This window comes from Gallinula chloropus (genome assembly GCF_964237585.1).
Source record: "Gallinula chloropus genome assembly, chromosome: 8".
Lineage (NCBI taxonomy): Eukaryota > Metazoa > Chordata > Aves > Gruiformes > Rallidae > Gallinula > Gallinula chloropus.
The window spans coordinates 15,580,488-15,595,100 of NC_140093.1; the positions used below are offsets into that span (position 1 = coordinate 15,580,488).

The 14,613-nt window shown below is 44.2% G+C and overlaps 2 protein-coding genes across 2 annotated transcripts in view; both read right to left on the reverse strand.

Moving 5' to 3' along the window:
- Window positions 1-6,834, reverse strand: part of USP13 (ubiquitin specific peptidase 13) — a gene marked incomplete at its 5' end in the record, with an annotated part of 52,395 nt that extends 45,561 nt beyond the window's left edge. The window contains one exon of the mRNA XM_084267499.1: window positions 6,682-6,834. Coding sequence (XP_084123625.1) covers window positions 6,682-6,834 — 153 coding nt within the window. The remainder of the gene's footprint in view (window positions 1-6,681) is intronic.
- A 2,825-nt stretch (window positions 6,835-9,659) lies between these two features.
- On the reverse strand, window positions 9,660-14,561 carry NDUFB5 (NADH:ubiquinone oxidoreductase subunit B5). The gene is made up of 6 exons (XM_084267429.1): window positions 14,415-14,561; window positions 13,640-13,728; window positions 12,674-12,740; window positions 11,891-11,952; window positions 10,774-10,880; window positions 9,660-9,910 (listed from the first exon to the last, which is right to left on the reverse strand). The coding sequence occupies exons 1-6, from the start codon at window positions 14,539-14,541 to the stop codon at window positions 9,790-9,792; spliced, it is 573 nt and encodes a 190-aa protein (XP_084123555.1). The 5' UTR covers window positions 14,542-14,561; the 3' UTR covers window positions 9,660-9,789.
- Window positions 14,562-14,613: the final 52 nt, after the last annotated feature.

Consider the following 14,613-nt stretch of genomic DNA (forward strand, 5'->3'; position numbering starts at 1 on the left):
CATTTATAAATACACAATTGTTGTGGTGATGTACTCGAAAGGCAAACAGAGACTTGGGCACAGTGTCTAAGGCACAGGTACTTGCTTTAGATTCACTAGAACAATGGTAGAACTTGCTTAACAGAGGGTAAAGTGGCACCTTGAGTCTTCCCAAGTCTCCATACCCAAATATAAAAAGTCTGTTCATCCTATCACATATAAAGTTAAAAGTACCAGTTATGACAGAGGGTCACTGGGTCCTCTATGCCTTCTGCTGTGGTTTCCATGTGAGTGTTTCCCTACAAAGACCACAGCCATTTATTTAGAGTGTCTGTTCATCAGGAGTCACCATAATTAATCAGTCTGGCTGTGGTCACAAGACTCCTGCAATAAATGTGGTAACTTTGGGAGGGGGAAATCAACTAAAAAAACTTTGCCAAAGATAAGGAATATTCTAGTCACATTCAAAAAGAACACAGGGTATGAACACTGGAGTAATTCTGCATTTTAGACGACTGTCCTCTGCCACTCAAAGGTGAAAAGAAAGCAACAGTGACAAAAGGAAAGCAGGGAAGGAATGGTAAGAAAAAGGTGAAATCAGGAACCTGATAAAGAGGACGGAGAACCAATAGAATCAGAGAAAGTAACTGAACAATGCATACATAGACAAGCATTGACATGAAATCAGAAGGAGTGTGGCCAGCAGGTCAAAGGAGGTGATCCTCTCCCTCTACTCTGCCCTGGTCAGGCCCCACCTGGAGTATTGTGTCCAGTTCTGGGCTCCCTGGTATAAAAAGGACAGGCATCTCTTTGAGAGAGTCCAAAGAAGGGCTACGAAGATGATTAAGCGCCTGGAGCATCTCCCCTATGAGGAGAGGCTGAATAAGCTGGGGCTGTTCAGTCTTGCGAAGAGAAGACTAAGTGGGGGATCTAATTAATGTCTATAAGTATCTTAAGCATGGAATGCAGGGGGAATTAGCCAGCCCCTTTTCAGTGGTCTGTGGAGACAGGACAAGGAGCAATGGCTGCAAGCTAGAGCACAGGAAGTTCCGCACCAACCTGCAGAACTTTTTCACAGTGAGGTTGACAGAGCCCTGGGACAGGCTGCCCAGGGAGGTGGTGGAGTCTCCTTCTCTGGAGATATTCAAGACCCGTCTGGACGCCTATCTGAGTGATCTGTGCTAGGGAGCTGCTTTGGCAGGGGGGTTGGACCCGATGACCTCTTGAGGTCCCTTTCAACCCCTAGAATTCTGTGATTCTGTGAAAATATATACAAGCAGCGAAAAGGAGCCATGTACTACTGGAACTGGTGAAAGACAAGAGAGATGAGGGAAAAAAGAGCTGGTTCAGACAGAGAAAGAACAGACAAACGATCTGGCAGTAAGAAATAAAGGACAGGGCTTCAAATAACTGAACTGTTAGCTTCCAGTACAAAATCTTTCCCCTGCCCTCTCTAAAAAAAAAAAGCAAACCACAAAACAAAACCAAACAAGCAAAAAAACTCACCCCAACAACAAATACCACAATTACTATGTACTATTTTATCACACTTTGATGGTAACATGCAAAACACTGAGCAGCTTGAAGAAAGCACATGTAGCTGAAATCAAAAACCTATCAGGACACTGGGGTTCTGATGTTATGTGGACAGCCACAAACAAATATATTAGTTTTGAAAGGTTCAAATTCCTCCATGTTCTGGGCTACATTCCAACTACTAGAGATGGCACTGGATATTTCCCTATGAGCACACTATTTTACAAATGCTTGACAATGACATCCAGTAGCTCCGCTGTAGCTTGTCAATGGGCACATGGACAAGACCAATCCAATACAGAACTACATTTCTAGGGAACAAAAAAAAGCTGTGTAGGCCAGTCAGACACTAAAATGAAACCAAGCCACCATTCCAAGAGGTAGGTCACTCCTGTACATAAGCTACAGGTGGACAAGTCACATTCACAGGCAGGATCAAGGCTTCATGATAGGTGAACAGATACAATGACAGTATTAACATTAGGTCATAAGTAACCTGGAACTGGGAATGCATAACTTAACACAGAATCCATTACTCAACACTGTTTGGGGTCAGATTATGCAGGTGCACATTGCATGGGCCACTGACAAGAGATGGAGCAATTCATCATGGCTTACTTCCTAGCTCAAGTGCTGTACCACAGCTGAAGCAGTGCCAACTGTATTGCTTCCATGGCAGCTTAGTTTCAGAGAGAGCCTGACGATTTTTGCTTTGTGCAGAGCCCTAGCTGTACAATTCTGGCTTTATCCTCTAGTACTCCAGATACCTTACAAAGTCGCTCTGCTACCCAAAATCAAAAGAAAAAGGCTAGTAAGATCCAAATTTCGATCAAACCCACAGAAATGTACAATGCACATACACACTGGCTGTTCTACAAAGTTTCATAGTTCTCATTTGTGAGCCACTGCAAGCACAACTCTTACTGATTCTGCTGTTCTCCAACTTTGGAAGACCACTTAATCTTAGTGTCCTAGTGTACTCCCAGTCAGCAAAACACTTGACCATGGGACAGGTTTGGTATGTCCATCTGATGCAACACTACAATGCTGTTCTGATTTTTCACCTGCCACCAAGCAATTCACTGCCTTAATAAACTGGAGGTCATTCTGCAGCAAGGCCAAAATCCTTCGTCTGGAATATTTTATTTGTCTTGGCATATTCAGTCCTCTTGGTGTTTCCTCACTGCTGCTCCTGTCCCATCAATAGAAACAAGATAGCACAGCCTATCCCTTCCAGACAGTGGCCCCAGTGACTTTCTAATTTTCTTCAAGGAATGCCTACCAAAGGAACTGCCAGATACAAGGTGCTTGTTTCTAGAAAATTTTACACAGTGTAGTCACTGATATCCATCACACAATCCAGACTCTCAAGGATTTCAGTCTGCTAAGCATCAGCAAAGCCTTTAGTAATCATCCTAACATAACCATTACAGAGTCCCCGAGCCACAAAAATGAAGTCAGCAGGATTCACAAAGGAAGCTGTTGTCAGCAGCAAGGTTTTCCAGCAGAGTGAAGACAAACTTTAAGCTGTTCAAACACAGTCCTGCAATCTACAGAACCCAGAGTCCTCGGTCTTGTCACCATGTCAGACTCATGCCCTTTGCTGTAGTTGTAACCAATGTCCTTAGCAGGGAAGACTTCAGAGCACACCCGCAGCCTGCACACAAGCCTTTCCTATGCTCCAGTTGGTACCCCTTTTCTAGCAGTTGCCTCTCCCTCAGATGATCTAAAATAATCAAAGGTCTTTGAGATAAGGTTCCCAATAAAAGGTGAAATTTCCATTCAACTACTATACTTCTATATAAATAATAATAAGACAACACAAGATTATATAAATGCAACCTTTTTGCCTCCTGCATCCTACAGAACACAAAGGCAAGTTTATTCACCAAAAGAGTAAGAGGTGCCACAGCAGGCAAAAAAAGGAAAGAAGAAACATACAACACAGCAGCACAGACACACACACACACAAAAAAGTCACCAGGAGGGACTGCATGTCAGATCTGAAAAATAAGAGGTACAGGATTTCATCTGTCAAAACTGTAGGGATGTACTCAGAGACGCAGATCACAGCTACTGGGCCAGTTGCTAGAGGGAATGGCACTCAATACTAGGCCTCTCTTGCACCTTGTAGGCAGCCTTTCTTCCTTTCCCTTCCCTTCCCAACTTCCATATAAAGAATCAATGGCTAACTGGAGTAGGAGTCCTTATCGGGGAAATACGATTTTTCTGGAAGCCACTAAAACCACAAAAAAGTAATTGAACGTTAAGTCATAAAAAGGCATGTTTTCTAACCTTATGAGACAAGCAAACTGAAAAGTATCTCTAAAGCTTTTAAGTGCATAGAATTTTGCCTCCTGATTCAGCCAGATTTCTTGGAAACTAACCCTAGTAAGTTTTGTTGCAAATAGCCAAATCTAAGGACACGTATTTCTCATCTGTTTAGTCATCTTTCTGACAACACTACCCTTCTGACAAGGACATCATGCTATGGCTCATCCACATCGAAAAAATACACTGAATATCCACTTGTACTGCTCCTACATTCACACTTCTGAAATCTCTCAACTAATGACTCTCTTTGGAGCACAGAGGCACCATTGTTCTCAGATGTTCACCCAGGGAAGTCAGATTTCAAAATCATGGAAAGGGAACAGTAAATCAACCAATTTTTAGAACAGTCTGTGTTCCTGACTCCTTATCTCCTCCATCAAAAATTATAATCTGAAATTTTACCATGCATAATAAGAGCAAGAGCATGTTTTTAACATTGATCATTTGCTTTAATATCATACAAAACAAACAACCTGTGTATCTTCTTTCAAAGAGAGGCAAACTGTTCAATAGGAAGAACCTTGCTTAGGTTATACATAACTAATCTAACAAAACAAGTCACTAAACCAGCCTAAAACAAAAGATTCAGAGATAAACATCTCCCTTTAGCCAAGGCAACAACCTGTGTGTTTCCTTTCACTTTCCTTCTGAATAACTGTAAAAAACCACAGGATGGTGTTTTACCCAAGAAAGCAAACATTTGCCCTTTAAAATCACCATTTTAAAAGCGATATCCAAGCATCAGTTAGATTGCATGGGAATGAAAAAATCAAAATCTGAGATGAGTCTTTTTCTCAGAACAGCTGAGGAGTAGTATGGGCTGAAAAGCTGGGGAGAATAGTCTCAGGCTCTATTCCTTCATTTTTAATGGTACTACATAGGTTCAGCCAACCCTTCTGCCCTATAATGCAATTTAAACATAAAGCTTTAACAAAGGCCAAAATTTATCAAAATCTGAAATCTCTTCCCAATATAGCCAAGAAGGTTTGAATGTTTTTGGAAAAAAAAACAACCAAAACAAAAGAACAAAAGCCCCAAACCTGAAACAGTGCAATTCCAACTCCTTTTGCTACTTTGGTAAACAGTTTCTCTTAAGTTTTGATCTTTTTTTTTTTCCTGTTTCATCAAACACAGCTTTTGCTGTGATTAATTAAGTCTTGTTGGAGTGGTGGTGATTGGTTGTTTTGTAATTTGTAGCAGTATTTAATAAACCTTAGTGCTGGTTAACAGAAACTTTTTATAAACCATAATGTTGAAGAAAACTGAAAGTGTTGCTAGAAATCATCAACCGTGACTTTACCCATGCAGAAATTCTAAGGGAAGATTGTGGTGTATTAATTTCTCCCTCAACAAAAAACCCAAACACCAATACAAACACAACAACCCACATCAAAACCCAAACCTTATTAAGAAAGTAATGCAATTAGCACCTCCACAGCAGAGTCTGATTTGGCAGTTTTCATCAGACCGCCTCCCACTACAGTCAGGACTGCTGGGTGACACTTGAGATCTGAAGAGTGCGAGTAAAAATAACCTCTGTTCAACAAGACATGATGAACACCAGACAGCTGAGTCACCTTTAAGACCAATTTTGATTTTCTGTATTAGAAGGAATTATCAAAGAGTGGGGAGTAAAGAATTCAAAAATCTGCCTGAAACACACCTTTTGTTGAATATTCTGTACTTTAAATCCTGAACTTTCTTTTGATTGCTGCCACTGACTTTAACATGATTGTACTGTGCTCAATCACCTCTGGAAAACTGCAGCTTCACGTAGAGAAGCAACTGTCAATAAAATTTCAGCTCTGTTTAAAAAGTGTAATTCTTCAGCACCTCTTGCATAGCATCGACCGTTACTATCTACAAAGGCTTCCAAGTACTACCAGCGAAGTCAAAAACGAGTTAGGCCCCGAATCTGCCACTGAACACTTGAAGTCTGTGGAGCTTGCGGATGTTTTGCCAGACAGCTATAACACTACATAAAGTTTACTTTATCATTTAACACCACACTATATAAGCTAGTGGAGAAATACCACGCATTCAATGTAGTCCAGTGATGTAACTGAAACGTAGTGGTAAGAAAGCGTTCCAGGAGGACTTTCACACCGATTTTTAGGTTGAGCCTTTACTTCAGAAGCTTCCTCTGAAGAATTTAAAAAGGAAAGTGACCACGGGAAGAGCAGGAAAGCAAAACGATTAGCACTTGCTAGCCAAAATACACCAACGAGAATGCCAGCTACTGTCCCGTTTTACTACCTGAGCGTGAAAGTAAAAACAAGAGCTCGGGGGAGGGGAGGGGAACGGGCACCTCGGACAGCCAGAGCCCATTTCCCAGCAGGCAGGAAAGTTTTCCCGAAATCGCAAAATCCCCGTGTCTAAGCAACCACTTCGGACTGCCGTCAGAAGAAAAACAGATGAACGAGCACCGCTACTGCCTGCGAGCTAGCAACGCCGCGCCGTGAAGAGCCCCGGCCGCACCAGACCGAGCACCGGGGGCGCAGGGCAAGGCCCCCGCTCCGCCTCGACCCCCACGCGTGGCTGGGGAGTTATTGCAGCCCGGGCGTGGAGGGCAAGGACAAACCTAGCTGCGGAGTAAGCCACGGCAGGTGGAGGCGAGCGGGTTGGCAAAGGGAGGGATAAGGAAAATTTTGAAGCCTGAGGGGGAAGCAGCGGCCCGAGGAGGGGATGAGGGGCTGCTCTCCGAGCGGGGCGCGGCGGGGAAGGGACCGCAGGAGGGGCGGGTTTGCCGCAGGGCACCGGCTGAGGGCAGATCGGTATCCCGCGGCGGGGAGGGGGACCGGAGGCAGCCGGGGGCGGTTTCGCTGCACTCACAGGCGAGTCGTAGGAGAAGGCACACTCCGTCTTGTAGACCCGGTCCCCTGACTTGGGCACCCGGATCGTGGGCATGTAGGGAACGAGCAGCTCGCCCAGGTCCCCGGCGGCCATCTGCGCATCGCCGCCGCTGAAGAGCGCGGCCCGCTGCATGTTTTCTCCCTCCGGCCGGCCGGCCGACAGCGGCGAGCGGGCAATGCGAGGGCAACGGAGGCGGAGGGCAGCCAGGCCCGGGGCAGGGCGCGGCGGCGGGAGCCGAGCCCGAAGGAGAGGAGGGGGAGGGAAGATGCTATTTTTAATCCAATAGCAGCAGGAGCAGCACCAGCTGCGGCGGCGGCACTCGGGGGTCCCGGCGAGGGAGGGAGAGCGGGAGGGGCAGGGTGGCGGGGGCGGGCCGCGTCTGGCTGCCCCCCGCGCTCTCCGCCCGTCCCCCGGCGGCGGGCGCCAAGAGGTGCCTGCAGGGGCGCCGCGGACGCCGGGGCGGGGGCTGTACTCCTGAGGCGATTCCCGCCCAGCGCGCGTGCCACGGGCGACCGTTAGGTGGCAGCCGGCGTCGCGCGACCGCTTACTCGCCGAGGAGCAGGAGGGGAGCGCAGCGCCGCGCGGCTCCCTGCGCGGGGCTGCGCCGGCGGGGTGAGGGCCGCGCTCTCCGGCCACGCGTTCTGCCAGGAAACCTTCATTCCCATCAGCGGAGGACGCAGGCTTCCTCTCCTGGTCTGTCGCGTGGCTCGGAGCACGTTCCCCTGGGAGTAGCAATGCTCTGCTACAGGTGCTTTGATTTACTTTTTTTTAAGCAATTAAGTACCGTTTATATACATCTTTATCCTCAGCTGCAAGGATTTATCCTCAGCTGCAAGGATCACGTGCTTAAATGAGCCTTTTGACTTCAAAGTTACTAACAGATCATTAACTGCAGTACAGGGCTCCCTGGGTATGGATATCTTTGTGTCTGTCTGCCAGGGTCCTGCTAACTACAGTCTGTGTCAGCGCAGCTGGGTCGACCTGTGCCTTGGCAGTTTGTAACCTGCCAGGACAAGCAGAATACTTTGGCGAGGAGGGACGAGCTGCTGGGAGACAGAATGGGAAAGTCCAGCCTGAGATGCATTAGGAAGCCTGTGGCAGTGGTGGTAGCCATCCACAGGTTTTATGTCTTGAGAGTCAGCATCTCTAGCTTAAAATGACCTTTTTTTTTTTTTTTTTGGCATTTGCTGTGTTTCACCTTTATTTTCACAAATGACATGACCTTTGCTAGAACCACCATTTACCTCAAAGTTATAGAAGGTGGTTTTAGCAAAATCTCAGTAAATTTGTGTCCAGTTACAAAGAAACAGGCTGTGAGGGTGAGCAGACCAGTGCAGTCTGTTCTCAGCAAATTTTCTAGTAAGAAATCAAGTGCTGGGAACAATCTGAAATACCAAGAGTACAATTTGATGCCAATGGAACAGCCTTAGACTTACTCAAGAGCAGACATTACATCAAGAACTTGTGAGCATCGTTGAAGGACGGATAAAAGCCACAAGTTAGTACAAGGTCACTAGACAGATTTATTTTACCTGAAAAAGCTTTGAGCTTTTTAAAGGCTTCTCTTATGATTAACTCATCGTTTATAAGCAGTGAGAGACATAAGATTACATACAAGCCATCCAACCTGAACATTTGACTCAAACAAAAAGGACAAGTCAAAGAAGCACCTGTGCAAAATCAATCTGTCTTTCTAATGTTTGGCAGCTCTAGGAAACAGCAAACGAGGCAGTCCAGGCTTAAAATAGTCTATGCAGTGTTGCTGAATGTAAAGAAAGAAATTGATGTGTTTTAAGTTTGAAACTACAAGATGATCAGGGGTTACTAAAGGACTTGGAGTTACTTCCTTAAAGTGGGAATTTTGAATATGTACAGGTAGTTTATAGTCACAAACTGTAAGAGGCGTTTTCCACCGCTCCCTTGATGGATTTAAAACCGGAGGAGTACGAGACCAGAGGAGCCTGAGGAAACACATCCCTCTAGTGGGAAAAGTCTGCCAGATGAAGAGAGTACCCTCTACATTCCTTAAGTGTGAGAGAAACCATTGAGAGAATGCGGAGAAATGCTCAGTTGTTAAAGAATATGGAGGTTGGGGAAAAAAAAGTGAACAGTGAAAAATAAAATGAAAAACAATGTATGTGGAGTGGTAGGTATAATCTGAATATTCCAAAGATCTGAAGGTTTTTTTTTTTCTTAGTGTCCTGGTTTCAGCAGGGATGGAGTTAATTTTCTTCCTGGCAGCTGGTGCAGACACGCTGATGTTTTCAGTTGTTGCCAAGCAGTCAAGGACTTCTCAGCTTTTCACACCACCCTGCCAATATGAAGGTGGGGGGAGCCTGAGAAGCTGGGAGGGGACAGAGCCAGGCCAGCTGACCCACACTGGCCAAAAGGATATTCCATACCATATGACATCATGCTCAGTGTATAACTAGGGGTGGGTTGAGGTGGGGCAGATGAGGGTCCTGCGCAGCATTGACTTCGTGTGGTGAGAAATTGTTCTGTTCAGCACTTGCTTTGTGTATATTATCTCCCTTTTTTTGTTTGTCCTATTAAACTATTTTTATCACAACCTGAAAGTTTTCTCACTTTCACTGTTTTGACTCTCTCCCTCATGCCACCGGCAGGGGATCGAGGGAGTGGGAGGCTGTGTGGTGCTTAGCTACCAGCTGGGGTAAAACCACAACACTTAGTTCATCTTTCACAAATTATCTGACACAGGTCTTGTGAAAGATTTTTTTCTTTCCTACAGTTTCTCATACCTTTCATTTAAAACTGTACATACTAGAAATCACACAAGGACGACTTACATTACAACTTGTTTCATGTGTATTAGGTCACGAAGCCCTTTCTACACTGATCTTCTGAAGAAAATGTGTAATTGTTGACAACTGACATAAGGCATTTTTTCTGATTAAAAACAGCTATACAAGCTGTACTGCCACACAATTTCTTTCAAATTATCAGAATCAACACAGATACTGTTTATTTTTATTCATTTCCATCAGTAAACAGCAGGATGTATATTACCCAGCCCAGTCACAATTTGTCAGTATGCATTTAAGACCATGCATACTGTCTTAAAATTGTTTAATTGTCAGGTGTGGATTTCATAGAATTGTCAATAAGATTTTTATCAGGTGTTTCATAATGGTACCAAGGTCCATCTCCCCTGTGTCTCATCAGTCTGCGTGCCTCCATCTCCATCAGCCTGAAAAAAAGGGCAAGAGATGCACAACATGAAGTTTACTGGGTTTGATCATGCACAGATCAATGTGTAACATCAGGGTGTTCTTGACACCAACAACAGCAATGAATTTAGCATCTGATTTATAAATACTACTGAAACATAGGTAATACGAAAATATGAAGGGTTCAAACTAAAGCATGAGCTATTACATCCTTTTTTTTTCAGCAAGTCATCTCACAAAAGAATAATAAAAATACTTGTGGGAGTTCTGTCACAGATTCTTGCTTAATAAGGACCTAGACAATTCTGATACAGCTTTCAACTAAAAATAAATAGGAACAAGAAAAACAGAAGAAGCAAATACAATGGCAGAAGGAGCTATGCTGTTTTGGTCCCAACAGCCACAGCTGGTGGAATTCAGACTTTCTTCTACCACCACAATTTACTCTGTGTAAGAATAAAATAAACTCAGTACAATAACGTTGTCGTTGCCCACAGAGTTTTTAACAAGGAGCATGACCAGTCCTTTAAAATGTCATTTAGCTACGCAGTTAAGCTATGAGCATTAGCAGGAGCAAAAAGAGCTGCCCGTTTTCTGACTCAGGAGGATATACCTTTATAAAAATGAACTGTTCCAAAGAGACTGATGTTGTACAAGACTGCCCTTGGATCGTTCCACATCTGGTAACCTTACTACCAAGGAGGCAGGAACTGCAAACACTGTAACTTCCGCTTTGGCACCAGCCAGTGCAGCAAGCTCTCAGGGTCAAGCGACGGATGAATACACATACCATGTTAGCATCCAGCTCAGCAGGTTAACCAAAATAAAACAGGCAGCTACACTATGTATCAGTATTTTAAAACACTTGAATTACATAACATACCTCATTTCAGTCTTCTTTGCTTCAACATCAAGCAAAGCCATCTCTTTCTCATAGTCTTTTTCAGGGGGGTCAAGGATGTAACGGGCTATCCAGCGACTTATAGGGTGCTGGAAGATAGAAAACGCAGAGATTATTCATGCAATTTCCAAGTAGGAATGTCACATAACTAAATAATTTTGCATGTTTCCAGTCCTGAAAATGTCATCAGCATTACGGGTGCCGCCACTCAAACCATGAAGTTAAAAATGTGCTCAACTGTTTTTAAGATCACAACCCTAAAGAACGTATTTCTTTTGCCATTTTTAATGCTACTATTCTGTAGCAAAATTAAAAGTTAATGGAAAACATGCAATTTATTTTCTTTCTGTTCCTTGATCTGCCACTGTAATCACAGAAAGGGGTTCCAACCCCCCCTACCATAATCAGTAACAATTTAAAGTTCTGCTTCCACACAGAGGTCATTTTACTAGGAACAAAACTCTAAATTAATCTAACAGTCATAATAGCATTGCTGAATTCAATTACTTCCTAGCAAAACCAAAAGAGTGCTTGAAGCAAGAAGCTAGGGACTAATTTTAAGAAAATACAATGGAACAAAATAAATGTAACCTTGAGTTTCTGACTATAAAAATCTTCAGTTCTAGATATAAAAGCAAGTGTGACGTGGGACTTGGAAACAATCCTAGCAAACGATACAAAAGAAAGTAATTTCACTTTAAATTCCTTTATCTTAAGATGTTGTAGTTCCAGAATAAGAAACAAAGGCAAAAATTGCATGCTAAGAATAAAGAGAACAGAAGACTGTTCTTACTCTTTAGATATTAGAAAAGAATTACTGGCATATAGCGTCAGCGGTTTATTTGCATAAAGCTACAGATCATCTGCACCTACTTGTGTCAATAAACTGATTTCCTACAGCAATGCATACCTCCCATAAAACTGAAAAAAAAGCAAGTTTACTAAAATTATAATTGCACAGTTCGAGTTCTACTACACTTATAGTCAATGGCAGGGACACAGCTGTCCTCACTATCATACTCCACACATTTTACTCCCAAAAATATCACCAAGAGGAAAGCTGTCCATACCATGCCACCCTTTCACACGGTACACTTACTTTGTAGTATTCCCAGTACTCTGGAACATAACCTTCTGGAATCTCTGCAAGTTCAGCTTCACCTGAAAAGGAAAGAAGGGAAGGAGCATTTAATTCAAGTGCTTTTTTAAAAGTACCTTATATTCTGCCTTTCACATTAGGAAGAGGTCATTACTTAACATGGAGAGTATTTAATCCCTTGATCTGAGCTCTATTCAGAAAAACTGACTTGCCATTTTTCCACACTTCCCACTGCATGTACCCAGCTCAGACTGTAAGCCACACAGCTCACAGCTACAGGGTGAAATTAGCAGCTATACAGAAGAAATAACTGAGTCCACAGAAATGCCCTTTAAAGTGTATGAGCTGAAAGCATGAGTTTTCCCTATTTCCCTATTAAATTAATTGCATCTTATTACAGTAGTAGATTTAAAACACCTATTGCCAAGCAGAATTTTGGCTTTTTTGCTAGATAAAAAGGGAGTTGCCATCTCTGTGGCCTTCTTAAACAAGTATGTAAATGGAGGTAACACATTTGAGTACAGAAGAACTGTTTGCTAAACCTCACTGATGTTTGAACAACTGTCAAAAGATGGAATTTTTCCACTTTTAAAAAAGCAACTAAGGAAGAATAAAAGTACTGAGAACATCTTCGAAGTACTTACACAGCATTACTGTAACTCTTAAAGCTATTTCAAAGTCTTCCAAAGAGCAAACCTTAAAAGATCTCTTCTATCCAGCATGCTGAGTTTCCATTTAATAATTTTCACTGTGTACTTGGCTTAGTCATGACAGAGCACTCACCAATGAAGATGTTGACATAGGTTATGAATAGTGCCACTGGTATTCCTGTCAGAAATACATAGAATCTCTGCAAGGGGAATAGAGAGGAAAAGAAACAGTATGAGAAACTCAGAAACCTGACAAAATTTACATGAAGTTAGTCTGAAAATGACGTAATGGCCAATAATTCTAGAGATGTTGCATGTAAGTCATATTCCTGTTTAAAATGAGCTCATTAACAAACTAGAATACAAAAACAGTGATGCTGTAATAGTCCATGAGCCTCTTTAGTTCAGCTTTCAACCTCCCAGAGAGGTCAGTGTCTGTAGAAGCAGACAGTAATGCTTTCCCCAAATGCTGTCACAGCATCTTGTGATGACTGGCTTCAGCATTTAACTGTAATGAGGCACTAACACCAACGCAATACAATCCAGCATAAATGCAACCACTGCTGGTTTTAGTAACTGTGGAAGACAGATAAAGGAAGCCTGACCACACACAGGGGGTTGTATCAGGTTGGCAGCTGTCTGTCCCAATAGGCTTTATCCGAAACCTAGCTTTTTTATGGGTTGAACTCGGGTCAGGCTTCCTAATTCTAATCTCTGGTATTAGTGGTTTAGGTAACTGAAGGCAAACCCTGACAGAGAGTAACCTAATACATTTTAAAAGGGAGGATGGAGTGGAAGGCATTTGTAGGTTATGCATATATGAACACAGACACATAACTTGAGAATGCTGCTACTTCATTAAGTACCTGTCACGATCTTTGCCACTTAGCCAATCTTTTTTCTTCATCTGGCCCTGATTTTACAACATATGTCAAAATTTATTTATGAGGAGCACTGGAAATTCTTGTTTATGTGAATAGTGCCAATGACATTTTAGATGCTGTCATGTAAACAGTAGCAAAAATTGTATTTTAGACACTCTGACACCTCCTGCAACGGATGTGTTATACTGCATGCAATAAATATATTTGTAACTCACCAACAAGCTCAGAAATCGACTATCATAAAAACTTGTTGCCTTGATAATAAACATTCTCTTCCCATGGCCACTGCTATGCCGTACAGGAGCTGAAAATTGAACCAAAGTATTATGTGGGTTGTTTTCCCTGATGATTGCCAATATATGGTCAATAACGTATATGGGGAAACAAGAAGGATGTAACAGTGTCTGAGTCGTTACGAGCTGGTTTTCCAGAGGACATCAGCGTTCCTAAAAGCCTGCCTGAACTCATTTCCCATTTGTTGGAATGAAGCTATTTTTCTTCTAACTTCAGACACAGACCTATTTCTACCCAGAAACCCAACAAATACATCACTGAGCATCACACAGGGACAAGTCGGTCCACAAATTACTACATGACGAAGCCTGGCCTGCCGCAAACTTTGACCCGCGTTCTACCCACGGCAACCTCTCAGGGGAACGGGGCTCCACGCTGCCTCCCCCTCCAGGGATCCCGCTAGGTGAGAGGAGCCGCAGCAGCCGGTAGCGGTACGGCCGCGCCGCTCCGCGCTCCCGCCCCAACCCCACAGGCAAGGTGGCGCAGAAAGGCCCGAGCCCTGCGGCCGCCCCGACCCGCGGAGCCGAGACGGAGCCACTCGCCCCGCGGACACCGCCTCGCACCGGCCGAACCTCCCTGAGGCGGCGGCCCGCGGCCTCCCGCGCCCCTCTCCTGAGGGAAGCCCTCTCCTCCGCTCCCCAAGGTCACCTCGCCCCCAGCACACTCGCCCCCTCGCTCCCGCCGCCGAGACCCTACCGACGGTGCCGGGGAGACGAGCGGCCCCGGCGAAGCACGGGAAACGAGCACCGCTCGCCGCACCGCTCGCTGCCCGTCGAGCTCCCCAGGCAGCTGCTGCCCGTAACAGCAGGCTCATGGCCGCCATGGCTAGAACTGGCACGAGGGCGGGGCCCTCAGCGTCTGTCTGCACGGCGGACTGAAGCTAGCAAGCCGCCAT

Bases quoted from the DNA above. Each gene is read 5' to 3' on its own strand.
- NDUFB5 (XM_084267429.1), bottom strand. From the start codon at position 14,541: ATGGCGGCCATGAGCCTGCTGTTACGGGCAGCAGCTGCCTGGGGAGCT. The intron at 13,729-14,414 runs GTAGGGTCTCGG...TTCAATTTTCAG, and splicing joins TCGTCTCCCCGGCACCGTCG to CTCCTGTACGGCATAGCAGT. The intron at 11,953-12,673 runs GTGAGTGCTCTG...TTTCCTTTTCAG, and splicing joins CTATGTCAACATCTTCATTG to GTGAAGCTGAACTTGCAGAG.